This window comes from Nicotiana tomentosiformis, chromosome 3 (genome assembly GCF_000390325.3).
Source record: "Nicotiana tomentosiformis chromosome 3, ASM39032v3, whole genome shotgun sequence".
NCBI classification, from domain to species: Eukaryota; Viridiplantae; Streptophyta; class Magnoliopsida; order Solanales; family Solanaceae; genus Nicotiana; species Nicotiana tomentosiformis.
The window spans coordinates 29,086,458-29,108,091 of record NC_090814.1 but is presented as its reverse complement, the minus strand read 5'-3'; the positions used below and the strand labels follow the sequence as shown (position 1 = coordinate 29,108,091).

The 21,634-nt window shown below is 36.7% G+C and overlaps 1 protein-coding gene across 3 annotated transcripts; it reads left to right on the top strand.

Annotated features, from left to right (window-relative positions):
• Nucleotides 1-3,120: 3,120 nt before the first annotated feature.
• LOC104096155 (ABC transporter G family member 1-like) lies at nucleotides 3,121-19,975 on the top strand. Of its 3 annotated transcripts, XM_070196824.1 has the most exons (6): nucleotides 3,121-3,746; nucleotides 9,655-9,734; nucleotides 9,923-10,387; nucleotides 10,639-10,725; nucleotides 11,519-11,587; nucleotides 13,029-13,297. In XM_070196824.1, the coding sequence occupies exons 1-6, from the start codon at nucleotides 3,236-3,238 to the stop codon at nucleotides 13,071-13,073; spliced, it is 1,257 nt and encodes a 418-aa protein (XP_070052925.1). In that variant the 5' UTR covers nucleotides 3,121-3,235; the 3' UTR covers nucleotides 13,074-13,297. The 3 variants fall into 3 exon arrangements, with proteins under 3 accessions (XP_070052925.1, XP_070052927.1, XP_070052926.1); XM_070196826.1 differs by lacking the exons at nucleotides 11,519-11,587; nucleotides 13,029-13,297 and adding an exon at nucleotides 19,853-19,975; XM_070196825.1 differs by lacking the exon at nucleotides 11,519-11,587.
• The last annotated feature ends 1,659 nt before the right edge of the window (nucleotides 19,976-21,634 follow it).

The window sequence follows — 21,634 nt, the reverse complement described above, 5'->3', positions numbered from 1 at the left end:
TGAAGCGATATTTGAGGCGATTTTCACCATATGGATTGGAGTAAGTGATTCTAACTCAGTTTTGGTTAAATTACACGAATCTATTATTATTTTTATCAATAAATTAGTGTTTTGGGTTGAAATTAGTAGAAAAATTCATAAACTTTAATTGAGGATTTGAAGGCTGAGTTGTAGTCGGATTTGAGTAATTTTGGTATGGTCGGACTCGTGTTTGAATGGGGGTTCGAATTTTGTGAGTTTTATCGGATTCCGATATGTGGGCCCCACAGGTAATTTTTGGGGCGTAATTTCGAATTTTTGAAAAAAAATAGTATTTTGATATGGAATTAATTCCTATAATTTTTGTGAGCTAAATCAAATTAATTGTGACTAGATTCGAGCCGTTTGGAAGTTGATACGCGCAGAATAGAATTTCTGGAGCATTGCTTAGCTTGCTCGACATTGGATTTGGCTTGTTCGAGGTAAGTAACCCTTCTAATCTTTGAGCTGGGGGTATGAACCCTGAATATATGTATTATGTAAATTGTTGGGAGGGGACGCACATGCTAGGTGACGGGCGTATTGGCGTGCACTATAGAAATTGTGATATAATTGTTTCTATGGAATTTTGTAGTTAAATAATCTTGGCATTTTCCATGCGGTTTTATGAGTTAAAGTAATTGAGCTGAAAAGCATATTAAAAATCATGTTGAGGCTATGTGCCAGTATTATTGGAACCCACAGAGGTCATATTGCTGTGAATTATTGGTTATGTTGAAAATTCATACTTAGTCATATTCATTTCATTGCATATCATATCTCAGTCTCTGTTGTTATTTATTGATACATCATATCATCATTTTTGGGCTATTCTCATGACATTGTGAGCCCGTGAGAGAGAGACTGGAGAGATTGATGACTGAGGGAGGCCGAGGGCCTGATTGTGAGAATATTTTTGGGATCGGGCTACACGCCGCAGCAGGCCATGTTGGTTATATATATATTATTACTATTATATGGATCGGGACTGCCCGCCTGCAGCAGGCCTTATTGGCTTATTATTGCACGTGAGTTGGCCGTGCGGATCCTTATATTATTATTGCACGTGAGCTGGCCGTGCAGCACGTGAGTTGGTCGTGCGGATCTTTATATTATTATTGCACGTGAGTTGACCGTGCAGCACGTGAATTGGCCATGCGGATCCAGATATTTATATTATGGCACGTGAGTTGTCCGTGAAGCACGTGAGTTGTCCGTGCTTATAGCGCTTGGGCTGTAGGAGCCCCTCATAAGTCTGTACACACCCCCAGTGAGCGCAGTCGACTATAAACAGGGATCGGACTGCATGCCGCTGCAGGTATTGTATACCGCTGAGTGATTGAGTATGCTGAGCATAGTGAGAGAGAATGCCAGATAATGAGATTGAGTACTCTGAGAGTGTGATTACATGAGTACAATCTCTGAGATACATTGCATTGACATGCACACATGACATATATGCATAGAGATGTGTTTTTCTCATGCTGTACGGTATCACATTATTCATGATTTCTCACACAAGTTGACAGATGGGCATAGTGATGCATTTATTTTACACTGGTTATCTGGAAAGAAAATGAGACATTTTATTTATTATTGAAAGGATTTTAGAAAAAAATTATTGTTTTCAAACTTATTCATATTTTTGGTAACTTCGGTAAGCGATTTGGGGTTTTTCACTGATGTACTTGAAAGGCAGAACTATTTTTAGAAGTCATGATTTAGTTGAGCATTTATTCTTTGAGTTACTTCTGGTATTACTTGTTTAATATTGTTATGAACTATTATTGGTTATGGAAGTTGGACTCTGACCTTGGTACAAGCTCGTCACTACTTTTAACCTAAGGCTAGGTTTGTTACTTACTCAGTACATGGGGTCGGTTGTACTGATACTACACTTCTGCACATTACTCGTAGATATTGGCTGTCGTTGTTGCTGTGTTCGATGGTTGCCGGATTTGAAGATATACCTGTATTCCTGTTGTAGCTGCCTCTTGTTCAGGGTAGCCTTAGATTTATAAAAGCTCTGTTTATGTATTATTCAAGCAGACTATGTATTTATTTCATTTCCACTTTATATACTCTATTCTTAGAAACTCATGATTTGTACTACTAGTTCTTGGGGAAACGTATTGATTTTAGATATTTTCTTTTAATTAATTTCATTGGAATCAGATAGTTGATAATTGGCTTACCTAACAGGTTAGGTTAGGTGTCATCACGACTAGTTGGATTTTAGATCGTGACAGAAACTAGTTAAGATCGTTATATGAATCCTTACCTATTACGCTAGGATTCATCATAAATCAACTAATTCTACAGTTAATTAGTATCAACTTATTATAACTCTTCTCTTTTGTTTGGCCCGACTTGAGAAATGCATGGAACATTCTCACATTAATTTGTTGGAGCTACTTTGCTTTAAATTATCCTGCTTTAAGAATAATACTAGCTGCCTAAGCCTAAATACTGCTATTAAATGGGTGCTTTTGGAGACTGCCAAGAGGAGCTACGCAAGCGAAACACGGGTGCCGCCAACAGTATTTGGTCCCAAGATATTAAAGAAAGCAAATTCAGGGTTTAAACTTTTTAAGTTTGAATTTGAGATTTTATTATAATTCAAAAATTTTCCAAAGTGAAGATGCTAATTGGAGCAATATTTATATTTTTTATACAATTCACAAAATCAAGTCCGATCAACCTTCTTAATTATCACTAGAGGAAATAGTAAACGAAGACCAAGCTAGGCCAAAATTGTCTCATTTTATGGAATATATACGTTTGTTTCTTAGTTTCCATGCCTTGTTTGAAGTCAATCTGGTTTATTTAATTTAACTATTTTATACAACTAGATTATTACTCTAATTTCCAAACACCTCCCTCATTTTCATTATATAAATGGTCACCTCTCTGTATCAATATTCTTATATAATAACTATTCACTATAAATGCCGAGTTATTCTCAGAACCGAATATTATATTATGTCATAATATATGTCCTCTATAACTGCACTTTACTATAACAGCCAAAAATCTTTCGGAACAAATGAGACTGTTATATAAAGGTTTGACGGTATATGAACCCTCTTTCACCACTCTCATTATTCCATGCATTAGCTTTACTTATTTCCATATATGCCTTTCTCTTTATCTTCTTCTCTCCTATATATATAGAATCCCAGCAACTAGCAGCAGATAGAGAGAAAAAATATTAGGAATGGAGTTACAGGATAATGTTCCGAGATGGACACCTAGTCCAAATAGATCACCACATAGACGCCAAGAATCTGAAACAGATAATGAAAGTGTCACTTATTCTCAAGATGATATTCCTTTTAACAACAACAACCCAACCAAAAATTTCCCATTTAGTAATAGTCCACCACCTCATATTGCTACTATTGAAGCACCATCTCTTAGGGTTGATTCTGAGATAAAGAGGTTCTTAGAAATGGAAAAATATGAAGCACCACCAATATTTAGGGAAGAGATAAAGGGAAATAGTACTACTACTGGTTTTGCATATGAAGTAGTCCCTTTTAATACAGGTGGTGGTAATGAAGGTATATACTTGACATGGAAAGATTTGTGGGTGACAGTGCCGGACAAGAAAACAGGGAGGAGAGCTATATTGCAAGGGCTGACTGGTTATGTACAACCTGGTCAAGTCTTGGCCATTATGGGTCCTTCTGGTTGTGGCAAATCTACTCTTCTTGATACTTTAGCAGGTACTATTCTAATACTGCAATTGTTTTGGTTAAATAGTCTAAGTTTATTAGTCCGACTAATCTAAAGTTATAGTAAAAATTTTGCAGGCACCCTATTTGGTCGTCTCTTTTAACCTATACCCATTTTTTTTTAAAGTTTTAACTTGTACCCACTTTTTAAACAACTTCACGCCTCTTTCTCTTCTTCTTCTTCTTCTTCTTCTTCTTCTTCTTCTTCTTCTTCTTCTTCTTCTTCTTCTTCTTCAGGTGACAATGATTTTTTTATATGGTGGTTGTGAACATATTTTAATGTAGTTTATGATATTTTACAATGGTGAGCTGTTATGACGTTTTATTTTTTACTATTGCTTAGGGTTTCTTCTTCTTCTTTTTCTTAATTGCAAAATGGGTTCATTAGATTTATTGTTGTTTTGACAAATTGATGATTGGGGATTGTTCCTGATGATATTTGGAGGTTATAATTATGTTTCGAATTTGAGCTCATTTGGAGTAGATTTAGGTATTAAATCGTATATTGGGTTGTTATAATTCAAACAACAAATTTTTGTTTCTGGGCAATTTGCACTTCAGGCCTATTTGGCCTTAAGTACATAAAAACGTTAGTTGCACTTCAGACCTTTTGGCCTTAAGTGCATCTGAAATGCAATTTTTCACTTTAGACTTATTGGTCTTAAGTGTAGCAAAATATTTGTTGCACTTCAGACCTTTTGGCATTAAGTGCATCTGAAGTGCAATATTTCACTTCAAACTTATTGGCCTTAAGTGCATGAAACCATTGGTTATACTTCAGACCTATTTGGCCTTAAGTGCATCTGAAGTGCAAATTTTCACTTCAGACTTATTGGCCTTAAGTGAATGAAAATGTTTGTTGCACTTCAAACCTTTCGGCCTTAAGTGCATTTGAAGTGCAATTTTTCACTTCAAGCTTATTGGCCTTAAGTGTAGCAAAACGTTTGTTGCACTTCAGACCTTTTGGCCTTAAATGCATCTGAAGTGCAATTTTTTACTTCAGACTTATTGGCCTTAAGTGCATGAAATTATTGGTTACACTTCAGACCTATTTGGTTTTAAGTGCATCCGAAGTGCAAATTTTCACTTCAGACTTATTGGCCTTAAATGAATGAAAACGTTTGTTGCACTTCAGACTTTTTGGCCTTAAGTGCATTTGAAGTATAATTTTTCACTTCAGACTTATTGGCCTTAAGTGCATTTGAAGTGCAATTGTTCACTTTAGACTTATTAGCCTTAAGTGCATGAAACCATTGGTAAACTTCAGACCTATTTGGCCTTAAGTGCATTTGAAGTGCAATTTTTTTACTTCAGGCTAAAGTTTTTTAACTTCAGACCCGATAAGTCTGAAGTTGATCGTAAAGTGGGTACGCTTGCAAACTTTTTTGCAAAATGGGTATAGATTCAATTGTGACTCCAAAACCGGGTATAAATACAAAAGCCCCAAAGTTATACTGTGGGTGAAAATTTGAGCCCAACCCCATTTGACCCGCCCAACCTATCCAAGATTAGGTCAGTCATTGATCCACCTATTTATTGAACTCAGTCCATCTTGATCCAGCTCATCTGAGCTTATCTAAAGTTGAGCTGATTTTTATCCCAAATTGATCCATGAGTGACTTTCTTAAAATATCTTTAAAATAATTCTTTTTTGTTTGATATGTTATATGTCACCATAAAAAAAAGTCTTATTTAGTAATTAAATAATCCATACGAAAATAACACACATTAATTAAAACTTGATAAGAGTTGGGCGGGTTGGGTTATGACCCAAATTTAGCTTATTTTGACCCAGCCCATCTCAGACCAAATAACTTTTTGGCGGGTCATTGATTCACTCATTTATTGACTCGGCCCATTTTAATCCGCCCAAAATCAGCTTAACCCGCAAATTTGATACCTCTAAATTGTACAAATAGGCCTAGTAAGGGGGAAGATTTTTTCCTTCCTATACAATATTTGAAACTTATTTACCAAAATTATCCTAATTTTATATATTACCCGTCCTAAACAAAGATTACTTACAATATATATACAATCTATTATTAGTGCCTTAAATTAGGGACTTAATTACATCATTTTCCTATTTTCTCTCCACTCCTCTTTCAATAAGGAGGACATGACTACTCTCCAGTTTTTATCTCTCCAGTTTCCCCCAAAAGAAAAAACAATTACAATATATAGATTTAATCATTTTTACAAAAGACTAATTCAAAATATAATCACTTCATAATTCACTTCGATCTCTTTTCCTTCGTTCTTCATCTATTTATGCTGGTGCACATGGACCACAATAGATACCTCTCTCTTCCAACTTTTGCGAGATAAGTGTATGCGGATTGAACCGAGCTCGATGCTTGATCTAGCATCTGAAACAATAGATCGGACTCGGCACATTTATAAAAGATCGAAGGTATAGATGAAACCGAGATCGATATCGAGGTTCGAAGTTCGACAATACCATCAGATTTGCCCTCAAGTTTACCAAAGGCACGACTGATCTTGCTTCTAACGGCCTCGAAGAAGAACTTTGCCAACTCATCCGACAAGGATCCGTAATTCTTGCCATTAACCAATCTTTATGGCGGAAATCACGGGATTAAGTCAAAAAAGGAGCTAACGGTCTACATAATTTCACATAAAATAATGTCTTAAAAGCCTAATCTCCCTAAATATATCGAGAAGAAACTCACTAATTGGGAGACATTGTAACTCACTTCAAAGAACAAGATACTATTTTTTCAGCTTTGTTAATATTATCCTGGCTTCAATAATATCACATCTAAATTCGAAGGAAGTTAACCTTGCGAGGATTAAGTTGTTCAATCTTCATGGTTCGCATTTATTTTTTTACTTATTCTTCCATTTTTTATCTGATTTCTCACTTTGTATCAAATTAGATCACATATCCTTAAAATCGCGTATAAATTCAATTGTTATCCAATTTTGGGGTAAATAATAAGTATCACATGTCAGGATCGAAGACTCTAAAGTCTTACTACTAATTTCTGGCAAAATCAGACAAGAAACCAGAAATTAAACTTCGTCCATTAGTAACAAACCCTACTGACTAGGGATAACAAACCCTAAGGCACAACATATTGTTACAGAACTAAGAGACCCACCAAGACGCCGCTCCCTAATCTAGGATGGGACTCAACAAAGAAACACACTAAACTCAGTAATACATAAAACAACTTTAGCAGCGTAGAATCTTTCATAAACCCCTATCAGAAATTATTTGCTATTCATTGCTCTACCTTTCATATCATAAGGTTAATCCCAATTTAAGAAATCATAACATGGCTTGTCCATGAGCCCGAAATTATAAAAAGTTACCTTGAATCACAACATGGCTTGTCCTTCAATCAATGTATATATAATATGTGTTTGCATATTGACTTCTTTCATTTAACTATGATTTATCAATAGGCAGAATACAACATCCTACAACTTAAATATAATTCTCATACAAATTTTATACAATATGTTTTTTTTGTGTATTTTGTATATGATTTGTATATATTTTGTAAGTGGTGTGTTTTTCTTTCTCTATGAAATTCCAATCAAAACTTCCTCTTTTAATCTAATTTTGATACATATAAATAAATATAAAAAGATAGTATTTATAACTTAAATACAAATTTCATAGGACGATTCGTACATTATACAACTATTTTTTAACTTTCATACAACATTCAAATAAAAAAATATATAATATAACATAATACAATTTACATACAACTTTAATACAATTTCGTAAGGATATTGTATGTCATGTATTCTTCTTCTTCTTCTTCTTCTTTCTTTCTTCTTCTTCTTCTTCTTCTTCGAGTTTCAGTCTGAAATTCAGCCAAAATCAAGTCTAATCTTCACCAAACACGAGATATAAACTCCAAAGAATATTTTTAATTATTTGCAACAACACCCAATTCAAACAAACAATAATTTTTGAAAACCCAAATTCGAATTCAAAGCTTCGGAGCTTTTTAATGGCTGTCAATAGTGGAGAATCAAACACCTTCAAAATTTATTGATTGACAATTTTAATTCGAACACCAATTGCGCAACATGAAAGAAAATTGATAAGTTAAAACTCTATATTAAAACAATTGAAATTCACTGATGATTTTTCTGAAAATAAAGGGGGAAAAGCAGAAAAAAATGAAGGAAGAAAAATTGGGGAAAGAACGGAGAATGAGAGAGAGAGAGAGAGAGAGGGGATGAGAAATAATTTTTTCCTTATTCAATTCATAATATAAATGGGTGCTCATTAATATTAATTTGTATATAATTGGTAATTTGTATATGCTAATATAATTAAGTTAAAATTTGATTAGGAAAAGTAAATAAATTTTATATGTAATATAGATAGGTAAAAAATTTATGTGGTCACATCCCTCGGTGATTAATTTGATGCTAGGAATTGGTCCATCTAAACCATATATTTAAAAAAAGAAATGTTTTACTCCATCTGAAAAGGACCCCGCTAGTTGTTAGCTAGTCGATACATTAAAAAATAAATAAGTCCCGTTTGGCAGTAGATTTTGCCAAATTTTTTTCAATTTTTTTTGACAAAATATGTTTGTTTATAGATTTTATTCATGTTTTGGTAAATTTTTAAAACAAAATTTCCAAATCCCAAAACTAGCTATAGGCTTGTTTTTGGCCCAAAATATCACCGTTTATTTTTTTTAATAATTTCAAAAATTACCCCAAACTTTTATATTTTATAAAAAAGTCCACCATCTATTATGACCCAACCCACCAGCTAATTACAATCATTTTCTTTTGGACTGGTGGATCTGGTAATATTATTGCAATTTGACGAATTATAGTGGCTAGTAATTGTGTTATTAACATTTGTATTAAAATGTCAGGTTATGATTTTAGGATAGTGTATTATGTAGTTCATTATAAAAATGATAATTTTGTGCCAAACATATCTATGTTTAGGACTATGGTTTGTGATAATATTAATGAATGGCACCGATGAAGGTTCTACGTATACAGGATTAGCTAGTTTATTTGTTTGGTATTGTTGACTATTTTTGATAATTTTTAGAACTTATGAGTATAAGTCACATTTCATGTTTTTTCAAAAAAAAGTGATATATGTCCAAACAGATTTTTATCTTCAAATCAAACTTCACACAAATCAAATTTTTTAAAATAAATTTGAAAATCTATGGTAAAACGCTAACTAACAATATCTTTCTATGAAATCCACGTTCACATTGCTCAGTATACATTTCTGACCCCACCCGTTTCCTCTATACCGTAGAAAACAGAGGAATAAAACAAGAATTTATGTTTAAGTTTGTAAATCTGATTTTAAGCTGGGAATTAATACTATTGCAGGCAGGGGCGGATACATACCTTTACAAGCTTCACAAAAAAAAAACACTAAATTTATGAATAAATGATAAATTAAAAACGAAATAACGGTAAAATACTATTACAGTGACACCATTTGAACAAGTGAAGTGCTCCAGTCCAATGGTAACATAGTTCATTATGCTAGTGTGTGTTGTGGGTTCGATTCTAAGCGTTTTGTTTAGTTTGGGCACATTTTTTACTTATTTATTATAAGTTAAAGAGTCCTAATCCTAATGACATGTGATTCGTCCAGATATTTTCCTTTAAAAAAGTAAGAAAAAAATGACAAATCACAATAGTGGCTCTAAAAAAAAGTTTATTATTAAGGATAAAATATTTAAAATCTAAAATCTATTTAAAAAGAAATTCTTAATGATATTCTACTTGTTTTACAAGTCATAACGTTTCTCGGGGACATAGTTTATTCTCCGAGTTTGGTGTTATGGTAAAAAAAATAATCATTTGTTTACTCTTTTTTTTTAAGTGTAACACCACTTACGCAAAATACCATTGATTGCAGGGAGATTGGATTCCAACACCAGACAAACTGGAGAAATCCTCGTCAATGGTCGGAGGCAAGCTCTTGCTTTTGGCACATCGGTAAGGAGAACTAATAACTCACCTCTTTCTTGTCGAGTTTAACTTCTATATAATGTGTAAAACAGAGTTTAACACTTTAACTTAGTATTTTTAGGAATATAGCATGTTAAAACTATGATATATTTTATAGGCTTGTTTAGTGACTAATTAAATGACATCCTTTTATTTATATTTTTCTTTTTCAAAAGGCTTATGTGACACAAGATGATACCCTGATGACAACACTAACAGTGAGAGAAGCAATATATTATTCAGCACAACTCCAATTACCAGATTCAATGTCAAGATCCGAGAAGAAAGAAAGAGCTGAAGCAACAATCAGAGAAATGGGTTTACAAGATGCAATGAATACTAGAATTGGAGGGTGGAGTGTAAAAGGATTAAGTGGTGGACAAAAAAGAAGAGTTAGTATTTGCATTGAAATACTAACACGTCCAAAGCTTCTTTTCCTTGACGAGCCAACTAGTGGACTTGATAGTGCAGCATCTTACCATGTTATGAATCGAATAGTTCAATTGGCTAAACAAGATGGAAGAACTGTTGTTGCTTCTATTCATCAACCAAGTAGTGAAGTTTTTGAGCTTTTCCACAATCTTTGCCTTCTCTCCTCTGGTAGGACTGTCTACTTTGGTTCCATTTCTGCAGCAAATGAGGTATTATAACACTATAGTCACAGGAGTTTAACTTCTATATAGTACAAAAGATTATTTTTTTAAAACATTATCATGGTTCATAATAAGTGAAATTAATCACCTGAAAATAAAACAGACAACTTACTATAACAGGTTAAATTACACTGATAAATCAGTCGATATAAGTTAAATCTATAACAATGATGTCACTCAATATTATGAAAAGTCTAAAATTAGTTGATGATGAATCTTTAATACTAATATTTTTTCAGTTTTTTGCGTTGAATGGCTTCCCGTGTACAACTATGAGGAATCCTTCTGATCACTACCTAAGGACAATCAACAAGGACTTTGATGCTGTAAGTATATTCCCATCTTCTTCATTTAAAATCTATTTATTTGCAGAAAAATAATTTGTTGAAATCAACATGTGCAGTATAATGTTGTACATAAGCAATGGTAGTTGTACATAATTGATTAGTATAAGTTTAGTACTAATAGATAGTTATATGTATTGTCAGAAGAAGTTAGAGTAGGGGGTATATATGTAAAGGGTTACACATGTGTAAAGATAGATGAAATAATAGAGTCAAAATTTCCAGAACTTTCTTCTCTCTCTGTTCTCTCATTCTTAGCTCGAAGAGCAGATGAACACCCGTTTCGATACGAGTCCAACCATATAAAAATTATCAAATTCCGACATCGGATTGACCTTCAAATCTTCATTTTATATTTTTGGAAGATTTTATAAAAATCTGATTTTTCTTCCATAAATTCATGGATTCATGATGTAAATGAATATGGAATCATGAAATATAATCAATATAGGATAAGGAACACTTACCACAATATTTTTTCATGAAAATCGCCCAAAAATCGCCTAAACCGAGCTCCATAAACTCAAAAATGAGTAAAAATGGCAAGAACCCCGTTTTATAGACCCTTAGATGTTTCGGGCGTCACAGGTAGCGTGGGGCGCTGCCTGTGGCGCAGTTTCCAGTATCCCAAAATTCCCAGCGCCAGGGCTAGCGCCCCACGCTATCCTGGGCGCTCGCGGCGACGAAAAATCATTCTTGAAATGAAAAATTAGCATTTTCATATGGAATTGATTCCTATACCTCGTGTTGATTGTATCGAATTATTTTGACTAAGATTCGAGGCGTTCGGAGGCCGAATCACGAGGAAAAGGTTTATTGGAATAAAGAATTTGCTTGGATTGAGGTAAGTAACTCTTCTAATCTTGGAGTTGAGGGTATGAACCCTGAATATATGTATTTTGTGAATTGTTGGGAGGTGACGCACATGTTAGGTGACGGGCGTGTGGGCGTGCACTATAGAAATTATGACATAATTATTTATGTGGAATGTTATAGTTAAATAACCTTGGTATTTTCCATGCGGTTTTATGTGTTAAAGAAATTGAGCTGAAAAGCATATTACAAATCATGTTGAGGCTATGTGCCAGTATTATTGGGACCCACAGAGGTCATATTGCTGTGAATTATTGTGTTAAATTGAAAATTCATACTCAGTCATATTCATTTCATTGCATATCATAACTCAGTTTTATGACTCTATTTTGATGCATAAAAATGCTTTGGGCCGAATGCCCTGTTTAACTGAGATGCCCGAGTGGCTTGAGAGGTTTATGACTGAGTGAGGCCGAGGGCCTGATTTATGTTGCATATTTATGGGATCGGGCTGCACGCCGCAGCATGTTGCATATTTATGGGATCGGGCTGCACGCCGCAGCATGTTTGTTATCGGCTGAGGGCCTGATTGGTGAGGATGAGTGTGGATCGGGGCTGCCCGCCTGCAGCATACCTGAGTGAGGCCGAGGGCCTGAATTGTGAGGATGAGTGTGGATCGGGGCTGCCCGCCTGCAGCATACTTTATTATTATCGCATGTGAGTTGTCCGTGCAGATTATAGCGCTTGGGATGAAGGATCCCCTCCGGAGTCTGTACACACCCCCAGTGAGCGCAGGTACCTACTGAGTGCGAGTGCCGAGTGCTGAGTGACTGGGAGGCATGAGTGATTGTGAGGTATGCCCGAGTGACAAGAGTGATTGTGAGGTATGCCTGAGTGGCACGAGTGACTGTGAGATTTTGCCCGAGGGGCTGTATATGAGTGATGTTTTGCCCGAGGGGCTGTTTATGATTTTATCATTGAGTTGCATCGCATTGGCATGCACACATGACATACAGGCATAGAGATGTATTTTTTCTCATACTGTACAACATCACATCATTCCTGATTTCTCACACATTTTTGACAGATGGGCATAGTGATGCATTTGTTTTACACGGGTTATCCGGAAGAAAAATGAAATATATTATTTATTATTGAGAATATTTTGGAGAAATTATTGTTTTCAAACTATTCATATTATTGAAAACTTCGGCAAACAATTTGGGTTTTTAATGATGTATTTGAAAGAAAGAACTACTATTTTTGAAAATCATTATCTGGCTGATTATTTTATCCCTGAGTTACTTCTGGTATTATTTGCTTTATTTTGTTATGGATTGTTGTGTACTATTGGTTGTGGACCTGACCTTGGTAGAAGCTCGTCACTACTTTTAACCTACGGCTAGGTTTGTTACTTACTCAGTACATGGGGTCGGTTGTACTGATACTACACTTCTGCACATGGCGTGCAGATGTTGGCTATTGTTGTTGCTGTGCTTGATGGTTGCGGGACTTGAAGATGTACCTGCGTTCCTGTTGTAGCTGCCTCTTGTTCAGGGTAGCCTTAGATTTATAAAAGCTCTGTTTATATATTATTCAAACAGACTATGTATTTATTTTATTTTCGCTTTGTATACTCTATTCTTAGAAGCTCATAATTTGTACTACCAGTTCTTGGGGAGATGTATTGGTTTTAGATATTTTCTTTTAATTAATTTCATTGGAATTGGATAGTTGGAAATTGGCTTACCTAACGGGTTGGGTTAGGTGCCATCACGACTAGTGATTTTTTTTGGGTCGTGACAGTTTAGACCCATCAGAAATTGTACCAGTCTTTGTTGTCCCATGCGTTCTGCATATTCTTTATGCTTTGTGCATTCACATGGCAATGGTACCATCGACTAATACTCATCCCATGCACGTTTCAATTTTGAGTAATATTCTGACACTGATAAACTCCCTTGGCTAGTGGTACAAATTTCTCGGAGCAGTTGATAAACTCTAGTGAGATTTTTCTTATCAAATCTTTCCTTTAGGTCTGTCCAAACACTATAGGCATTGGTTGAGTACATTATACCATTTGCTAGTTCTTTAGACACTAAATTAGTTATCTAGGACAACATGAAAGCATTACATCTCTCCCATTCATGTTCCAAATCACCATTATACTGTTCTTTCTGATATTTTCCATCTATGAACCCTAGCTTATTTTTGGCTAATAAAGCTATTCGCATAGAATTACTCCAAGCCGTATAGTTTTCTATTCCCATTAGTTGTTGAGGGATTAGAGCACTACCTGGACTGTCGGAGGGATGTAAGTATAGAGGATGCCTGGGATGTATGTCCGTGAACTTTTCTCCGTCGTCCTTCCCGGTCTCCAGAGTTGAATTCGTCATCGACGAGGCTTGGAATTAGTGAATCGAAGGTAGAATCAAGGTCGATCTTCAAGGAAAACCTTGCACTTTGCCGGAATTTGCGAATTATGAGATCGATCGCAAACCCTAAGTGAATCGCCCAAATTTCTGACGAACTCTCTTAATTTCTTACTTCTCCGATAAAATTGAGTGAGTATACTGATACTAATATTAGATTCCTCAAAGTATCAGCTCGAAAACCGCCATGGATCTATGACTCTGATACCATAGTGAAAGGGCTATAGTTTGTTAGATTGGATGTTTTTGAGTCGAGTCAAGTATTGGCTTGTGTGGTCTCTCGGTCTCCTCTTTATGATCGTATCAGGGAGCGTCAGTATGATGACCCCATCTGTTTGTCCTTAAGGACACAGTCCAACAGGGTGATGCTAAGAATGTCACTATTGGGGATGATAGTGCATTAAGGATGCATGGCGGGCTATGTGTCCCCAATGTAGATGGTTTGCGTGAGCTGATTCTCCAGGAGGCTCACAGTTCACGGTATTCTATTCATCCGGGTGCCGCGAAGATGTATCAGTACTTGAGACATCATTACTAGTGGAGGAGAATGAACAAAAACATAGTGGAGTATGTAGCTTGGTGCCTAAATTGCCAGCAGGTGAAGTATGAGCATTAGTGACCAGGTGGGTTATTTCAGAAGTTAGAGATTCCGAAGTGAAAATGGGAGCGGATCACTATGGATTTCGTTGTTGGGCTTCCACGGACTCAGTGGAAGTTTGATGCAGTTTGGGTGATTGTGGACCGGCTGACCAAGTCAACTCATTTCATTCATGTGATGACTATGTATTCTTCCGAGCAGTTGGCTCGAGTGTACATCCGCGAGATCGTCAGGCTTCATGGCATACCATTATCTATCATTTCTGACCGGGGTATGCAGTTTATATCATGGTTCTGCAGGGCAGTAAAACATAAGTTGGGTACTCGAATGAAGTTGAGCACATCATTTCACCCTCAGACGGACGGATACTCCGAGCGCACTATTCAGATATTAGAGGATATGCTTCGTGCGTATGTGATAGAGTTTGTGGGATCAGTTCTTACCTCTAGCGGAGTTTGCTTACAACAACAGTTACCAGTCGAGCATCCATATGGCACCGTATGAGGCTTTGTATGGTAGGAGGTGTAGGTCTCCAGTGGTTTGGTTCGAGCCGGGCGAGGCTAGATTATTGGGTACAAACTTGGTTTCAGGATGCTCTGGAGAAGGTTAGGGTGATTCAGGATAGACTACGCATAGCCCAGTCCAGACAGAAGAGTTATGCGGATCGGAAGGTTCGCGATATTACATTCATGGTTGGAGAGCGGGTCTTGCTCCGGGTGTCACCCATGAATGGTGTTATGAGGTTCGGAAAGAAGAGCAAGTTGAGCCCGAGGTTTATCGGTCCATTTGAGGTATTGTGACGTGTTGGGGAGGTTGCTTATGAGCTTGCCTTGCCTCCCAGTCTAGCAGGAGTTCATCCAGTATTCCATATTTCTATGCTTCGGAAGTATCATGGCGATCCGTCTCACATGTTGGATTTCAGCTCAGCCCAGTTGGACAAGGATCTATCTTATGTTGAAGATCCAGTGACTATTTTGGACAGGCAGGTCAGAAAACTAAGGTCAAAGAACATTGTTTCTATGAAGGTTCAGTGGAGGGGTCAGCCGGTCGAGGAGGCGACTTGGGATACCGGGCATGATATGCGCAGCCGTTATCCTCATCTTTTCACCACTTCAGGTATGTCTCTATGCATGTTCGAGGGCGAATGATTGTTTTAAGGGGGGAGGATGTAGCGACTTGGCCGATCATTTTGAGTGTCTTAGCCCGATCTCCTATTTACTATTTTTCCCGTACCTGTTTCCGCTTATGTGACTTCTCGAGAGGTATTGTTTTTGGTTTCGGAGTGTTATGGGACATTTAGTCCCTAAAACTAAAGTTTAAGTCTCTTGATTTTGACAGTAGTCGGAAGTATGTGAAGACGACTCCGGAATGGAGTTTCGTCTATTCCGTTAGCTCCATTGGGTGATTTTGGACTTAGGAGCGTGTCCGGACTGTGAATTTGAGGTATGTAGCTAATTTTGGCTTGAAATAGCGAAAGTCGAATTTTTGGGATGTTTGACCAATGGGTTGACTTTTTGATATCGGGGTCGGATTCTGATTCCAGAAGTTGGAGTAGGTCCGTAATGTTGAATATGACTTGTGTGCACAATTTGAGGTCAAACGGACATGGTTTGGTAGGTTTCGACGTCGTTTGTGGAATTTGAAAGTTTAAAAGTTCTTTAGGCTTGAATCCAGGTGTAATTGGTGTTTTGATGTTGCTTTGAGTGATTCGAAGGTTCGTCTAATTTCGCATGGGGCTATATGACTTGTTGGTATGTTTGGTTGGGGTCCCGAGGGCCTCGCGGGTGTTTCGGATGCCCATCGGAAGGAAATTTGGAATTAGGCATTGCTGGTTTCTTCTGGTGTTCTGGTGTTTCGTACCTGCGGTGGGAACCTGCAGGTGCGGCCCCGCATAAGCGAAGAGGAGGACGCAAATGCGGACAAGGTTGGGTTGGACTGAAAGTGCAAGTGCGAGGTTAGGAGCGCATCTGCGAAACTGCAGATACGAAAGGGGAGGCGCAGATGCGAAAATAGGCCTGAGTGAGAATGATCGCAGAAGCGGACAGGGCCCACATGTGCGCACCCACAGGTGTGAATATATGACCGCAGATGCGGAATCTGGGAGCTTAAGTGGGATCTGCACCTGCGATGGAATTTCTGCAAGTGCGGTGTCGCAGTTGCGACAGGAGGTCCATAGGTGCGGTTTTGCTGGGCAGAACCTATAAATAGAAGACTTCAAGATTTTTTACCATTTTCACATTTTGGAACTCGAATTTTGGAGGATTTTGAAGTGTTTGCTGAGGTAAGTTCCTTGTGCCTATTTATCTTCAATAATGGTGTTTACCCACTGATTGTACACCTAGTTGGTGAGTTTTTGAGGTGAGATTCGGGAGATTAGGGCTTGGGAATTGGAGAGTGATCTTTGGGTTTTTGGAGGGAAAAATGTTGTCGGATTTTGATAAATTTAGTATATTGGACTCGTGAGTGAATGTGCTTTTGAGTTTTGTGACTTTTGTCGGGTTTCGAGATGTGGGCCCGGGGGGCGATTTCAGCCTATTTCGGATTTTGACTTATAATTTCGTGTTTTGCTTGTGGAATTGGTTCCTATAACCTACATTAATTATATCGTACTGCTTGTGGCTAGATTCAGGGCGTGTGGAGATTGATTCGAGGGGCAAAGGCATTGCAGAGTAGGATTTTGCACGGTTTGAGGTAAGTAACAATTTTAAATCTGGTCCTGAGGGTATGAAACCCCGGATTTTGGTATGATGTGACTATTTTGGAGGTGACGCACATGCTAGGTGACAGGCGTGTGGGCGTGCACTGTGGGGGATTGTGACTTGGTCCTCCCCGTAAGACTGTAAAGTCGAATAGACTATTGTTAATTACCTGTTCTCCCTGTGTTATAGAAATTTGACTGCAAATCATGTTAGAAATCATGCTTAGGCTATGTGATATTACTGTTGGGACCCGCAGAGGTCGCGTACTTGTTGAATTACTTGCTGATTGATGTCTTGTACTCAGTCATGGTTTTACTTGCATATCATATCTCAGCCTCTTCTTGATTTTTGTTGATACACGGTGTTATCTTTGTTTGGGCCGATCTTTGTGACTTCCGAGAGCCCGAAAGATCAGAGAGGTTGATGACTGAGTGAGGCCGAGGGCCTGTCTATGAGGTATTAATACTAGGGCACGTGAGTTGTCCATGCAGCACGTGAGTTGTCCGTACAACACGTGAGTTGTCCGTGGGGTTCCACATATTGATACTATAGCACGTGAAAAGATGTTGTTACATGTGTGCAAATCTATACGGCAACCAAATTGCAATGAAGTGTGTTCTTTCGTGAACTTGGTGACCGATGTGATTATTGATGATACAAGTGCCACGATTAATGTGGGCGATATGTTGGAGGCCGTCTTGCTCAACTTTGACGATGACGAGATGGATGGCTTCATGGAATGTGTGAATTCTTTGCAAGAAATGGGGTCGTACTACTATGCACCCCGGAAACTTTCCTTGGATCTTGAGAATAGGAAAACTCCTCCTACAAAGCCTTCAATTTGTGGCAACAGCCTGAGGCTGGTTGCCACAGAGGGTTAGAGGTAATCCTTAGGTTTACAAGAGTTTTGGAAACGTTATTTTTGGCTCAGTGATTTAGTGAAGTGTTGGAAAAAATCCTACTCGGTAGTAGGTCGTGGTTTTTTCAACTTTTGAGCCATGTGTTTTTCAGGTAAAAATACTTGTGTTCTTTATTTTCTGTATTTTCTGCATTTATTATTCCGCAACGATAGTATAAGGAACATATAGAAGAACCAGGTCCTTCTATAATCAGTGCACGCAAAAAATTGGATACCACACAAACCATCCCTCCTCTCTTGTGTGGTATTTAAGTATAAAACATCAATATAAATTTCTATGTTAGTCTTTTTCCTTTTATCTCCTTTTGGGATTCTCCTCTTGATTAATATTTTTGTCCTTCATGCAATACCTTGTAACTTTTGCACATAATGTCTCATAACTTAAACATATTTTTATTTTTTAATTTTAGATATTTGAATTATTTTTAGCCGAATCCCCGCACACGTATCCTTACCTGGATCCGACCTCTAGATCTGCACCCGTATCGGACACCTGCACCCGAATCCGAGCAAATTAGTTTATAACCTTCAAAGGAAGAATTGATCTCATGGTAGATTTTATTCACCACTATAACTGTCAAAACTCCTCGAGAGAATATTAGAAATTTCAATACAAATCTAGTTGGAAATATCTGTCTAGTACATTTACATATATAATGTCTCAAGCTTGGTTGTGCTTAAGGTTCATAGCAAGTCAGCAACATGAACATGGAATTTTGTTGAGAAGAAACTAGAATTTTGGAATTTGCTGAGCATTAGAGGTTTAGAGGTTTTGTTTTTTTCAAAATCCTATTACAGCAAGTAAATAAAGGCAAATGGTAAGTGTTAGGTGATACATATCCAGATGTTTAGTGGTAAAGAGAATTTGGTTGGTGTTGGTGAGAGACAACAGCAACATGCATGAAGCATAACATGGGTTATCTTTCCAACCCATTGTCAAAGTAGTTGCTCCATTCAGTTGTTGAGGAAGACAGCATGTCCTACTACGTCTCATAACAAAGGACAATAGACCCTCTTTATAAGAGTAGAGACTAAATCAATTAGACCCGTGTAAATTCTTTCCAAGGACCATTTGAATTAACTTAGCGATTCAATCATTCTGGACTATTTGGACTAGGAACCTAATAAAGACATCCAATAATATTGTTTAAATATGGTAAGTTATGTTAATCATTTTATAAACTTATTTGAAGGCATCATTTATTAATGTTTTGAAAAAGTTTCAAACAAATGGAAGGGTCAAATTTACACTACTAGAAATGCTGATTTTTGTTGACTCTTAGGTGAAAAAAAGAGCTTGGCCTTAACTAGCATAGCTACAGAGTAGTTGATGAAAGAGCTCTCACTCAGCTAAGTGAGCTAGTATTTGAAAGGTATGATACTTCATGTTTGTCCACTCAAAATTTATCAAGTTCCAAGTCAAATTGTAACATAGACAAGATGCTGTGCCACTTGTCAATGTGGATTACTATTTTAAGACTAAGAAAAAAAAAAGAGAAAATTTTAAAATGAAGAAACAAGTCAACAACTAAGAGAGAAGATTTCTTGATGATAGGTTTGACTTCACATACGTGCATGTATGAATACTTTATTTCAATGTACTAGATTTGATAAACAAGTGAAACATTAATTCATTCCCTCTATGCAGGCTTAAGACTTAATTGTCAAGAACTCGATGACCTACCCACTTTGTTGGTAAATTGGCAAAGATGATGCCACTAAATAATGCTATTCCAAGTTCAATTAATGCCTCTACAAATTAAGGAAGAAGAGTAGGTGTAGACAGCAGTATATATATAACTTTTTTATGTAATGTGATATGCTTGTTATTTTAAGTGGTAGGACAGGATGTGTTGAAACGGGTTAGACAAAACCATGTGATCCTTTGCAAAACCAACTTCACCTGATATGTTTGCCAACTTCATTCAGCTTTTGTGTGATCCTATATATACACACACAAACACCCACTTATTTTGATTGCTTCCATTCTTAAAACAAGTTAATACATTTCATCACACTTCGAAACTTCAATTCATTTCTTTGCGTAAAGATGGGAAGAGGTTTAATCGGGATAGCTCAGGCCAAAAACAAGCTTCGGACGAACGATTTCACCCAGAAATGAAAGCATCTCTGCCACTCCCAATGATGTGCCAAAAGAACATTTTGTTGTCTGTATTAGTGAAACCTACAGGAGATTTGTTGTTCACATCCTCTGTTTCAAGATCATTTATTACACTGGGCTGAAGAAGAGTAGTTTGAATAAAATTACCATCCCATGCAGTGAAGATTACTTCATTAGTTTCACCACTCTACTAAAGTCATCATAGACATTACACAATTCTAACTTTTAGTGATTTTTCCTTTTCTATTTCAAAGGTCCGGAAACTGGCGGAAGATATAATTAAGTACTCGGCCTCTTCAATTTTGTAGTGTGGACTGCTGTCATAATTGTCCCATAGACAGCTTCCTAGTAATCTGTAAATCCATTCTTCAGAGAGTTTATAATTAACTTCTATAAGCTTAACTTTTATATTTATCAAGTGATCTAACGATAACTACATGCAGCCGTCCATAAAAAGTGGAATTAGTAATCGATAAAATAAGGAAGATTACATATTACAACAGGTTAAATTCACTATATCTTTCTTCAAAAGCGAAAAATTCTTTTTGTTGTTATCGTCCATTATATATACACTGGCTGAACCCTCTAGTTTTGCACTGCATAGTGGTGGGGAGAGATCATTCTGACAATTCAAGACTGAACCTAAAACACTTCATTGTTTTTCAATCGTTGGTTATGGCAACTATATTAATGGTCATTTGACAGAATTCTTGAAAAGATTTGATTGTTTTTAGGGGAAAATCTAGTCAGAATCAAGTTAGTCGGCTCAGATACAACTAGAGTGTATGTAGACTGAACAATATACATCATGATTAGCAATCAACTTTGCTCAAACTCAAACTAAATAGATCTATATGCATTTCAGAGGAATCATTATAATTAGATCATTGTTACAGTAACCGCCAACTTAATTACTGCAACCGTGCAAGTATTTGGTTGATAATGTCAGTCGTAAGACTTGAATCTACAACCGTCTTCTTTCATTTAAATAAGATAGATCTTACAATTCAAATAATTCTAAAGTTAAAGATTCAAATTCAGATGAAGGTATGTGTACATATTCATGTTTTTTTCTTTTCTACCGTTTTCTCCTCCTATAATTTTCTTCTACAATAAAAAAATTACAATGGCATGAATTCTTTAGCTTATAGAGAGCATCGGCCACTTATTCTTCCATAGTATTGCCGGTCAATTTTGAGTCTCTTTTGCTTTCATACTAATATTTTCATGTTAACTAGATGTTGTCTTCTTATTTAAGATATAAACTCAAACCGTTGCGAATGTTAGTAACAGAAATTAAGAGGATAC

What these genes read in the sequence shown, in the direction of transcription:
- LOC104096155 (XM_070196824.1), top strand. Translation starts at nt 3,236, where the DNA reads ATGGAGTTACAGGATAATGTTCCGAGATGGACACCTAGTCCAAATAGA. An exon ending in TCTTCTTGATACTTTAGCAG is followed by an intron (nt 3,747 to 9,654) that starts GTACTATTCTAA and finishes CATTGATTGCAG; the next exon opens with GGAGATTGGATTCCAACACC. An exon ending in CCATTTCTGCAGCAAATGAG is followed by an intron (nt 10,388 to 10,638) that starts GTATTATAACAC and finishes ATATTTTTTCAG; the next exon opens with TTTTTTGCGTTGAATGGCTT.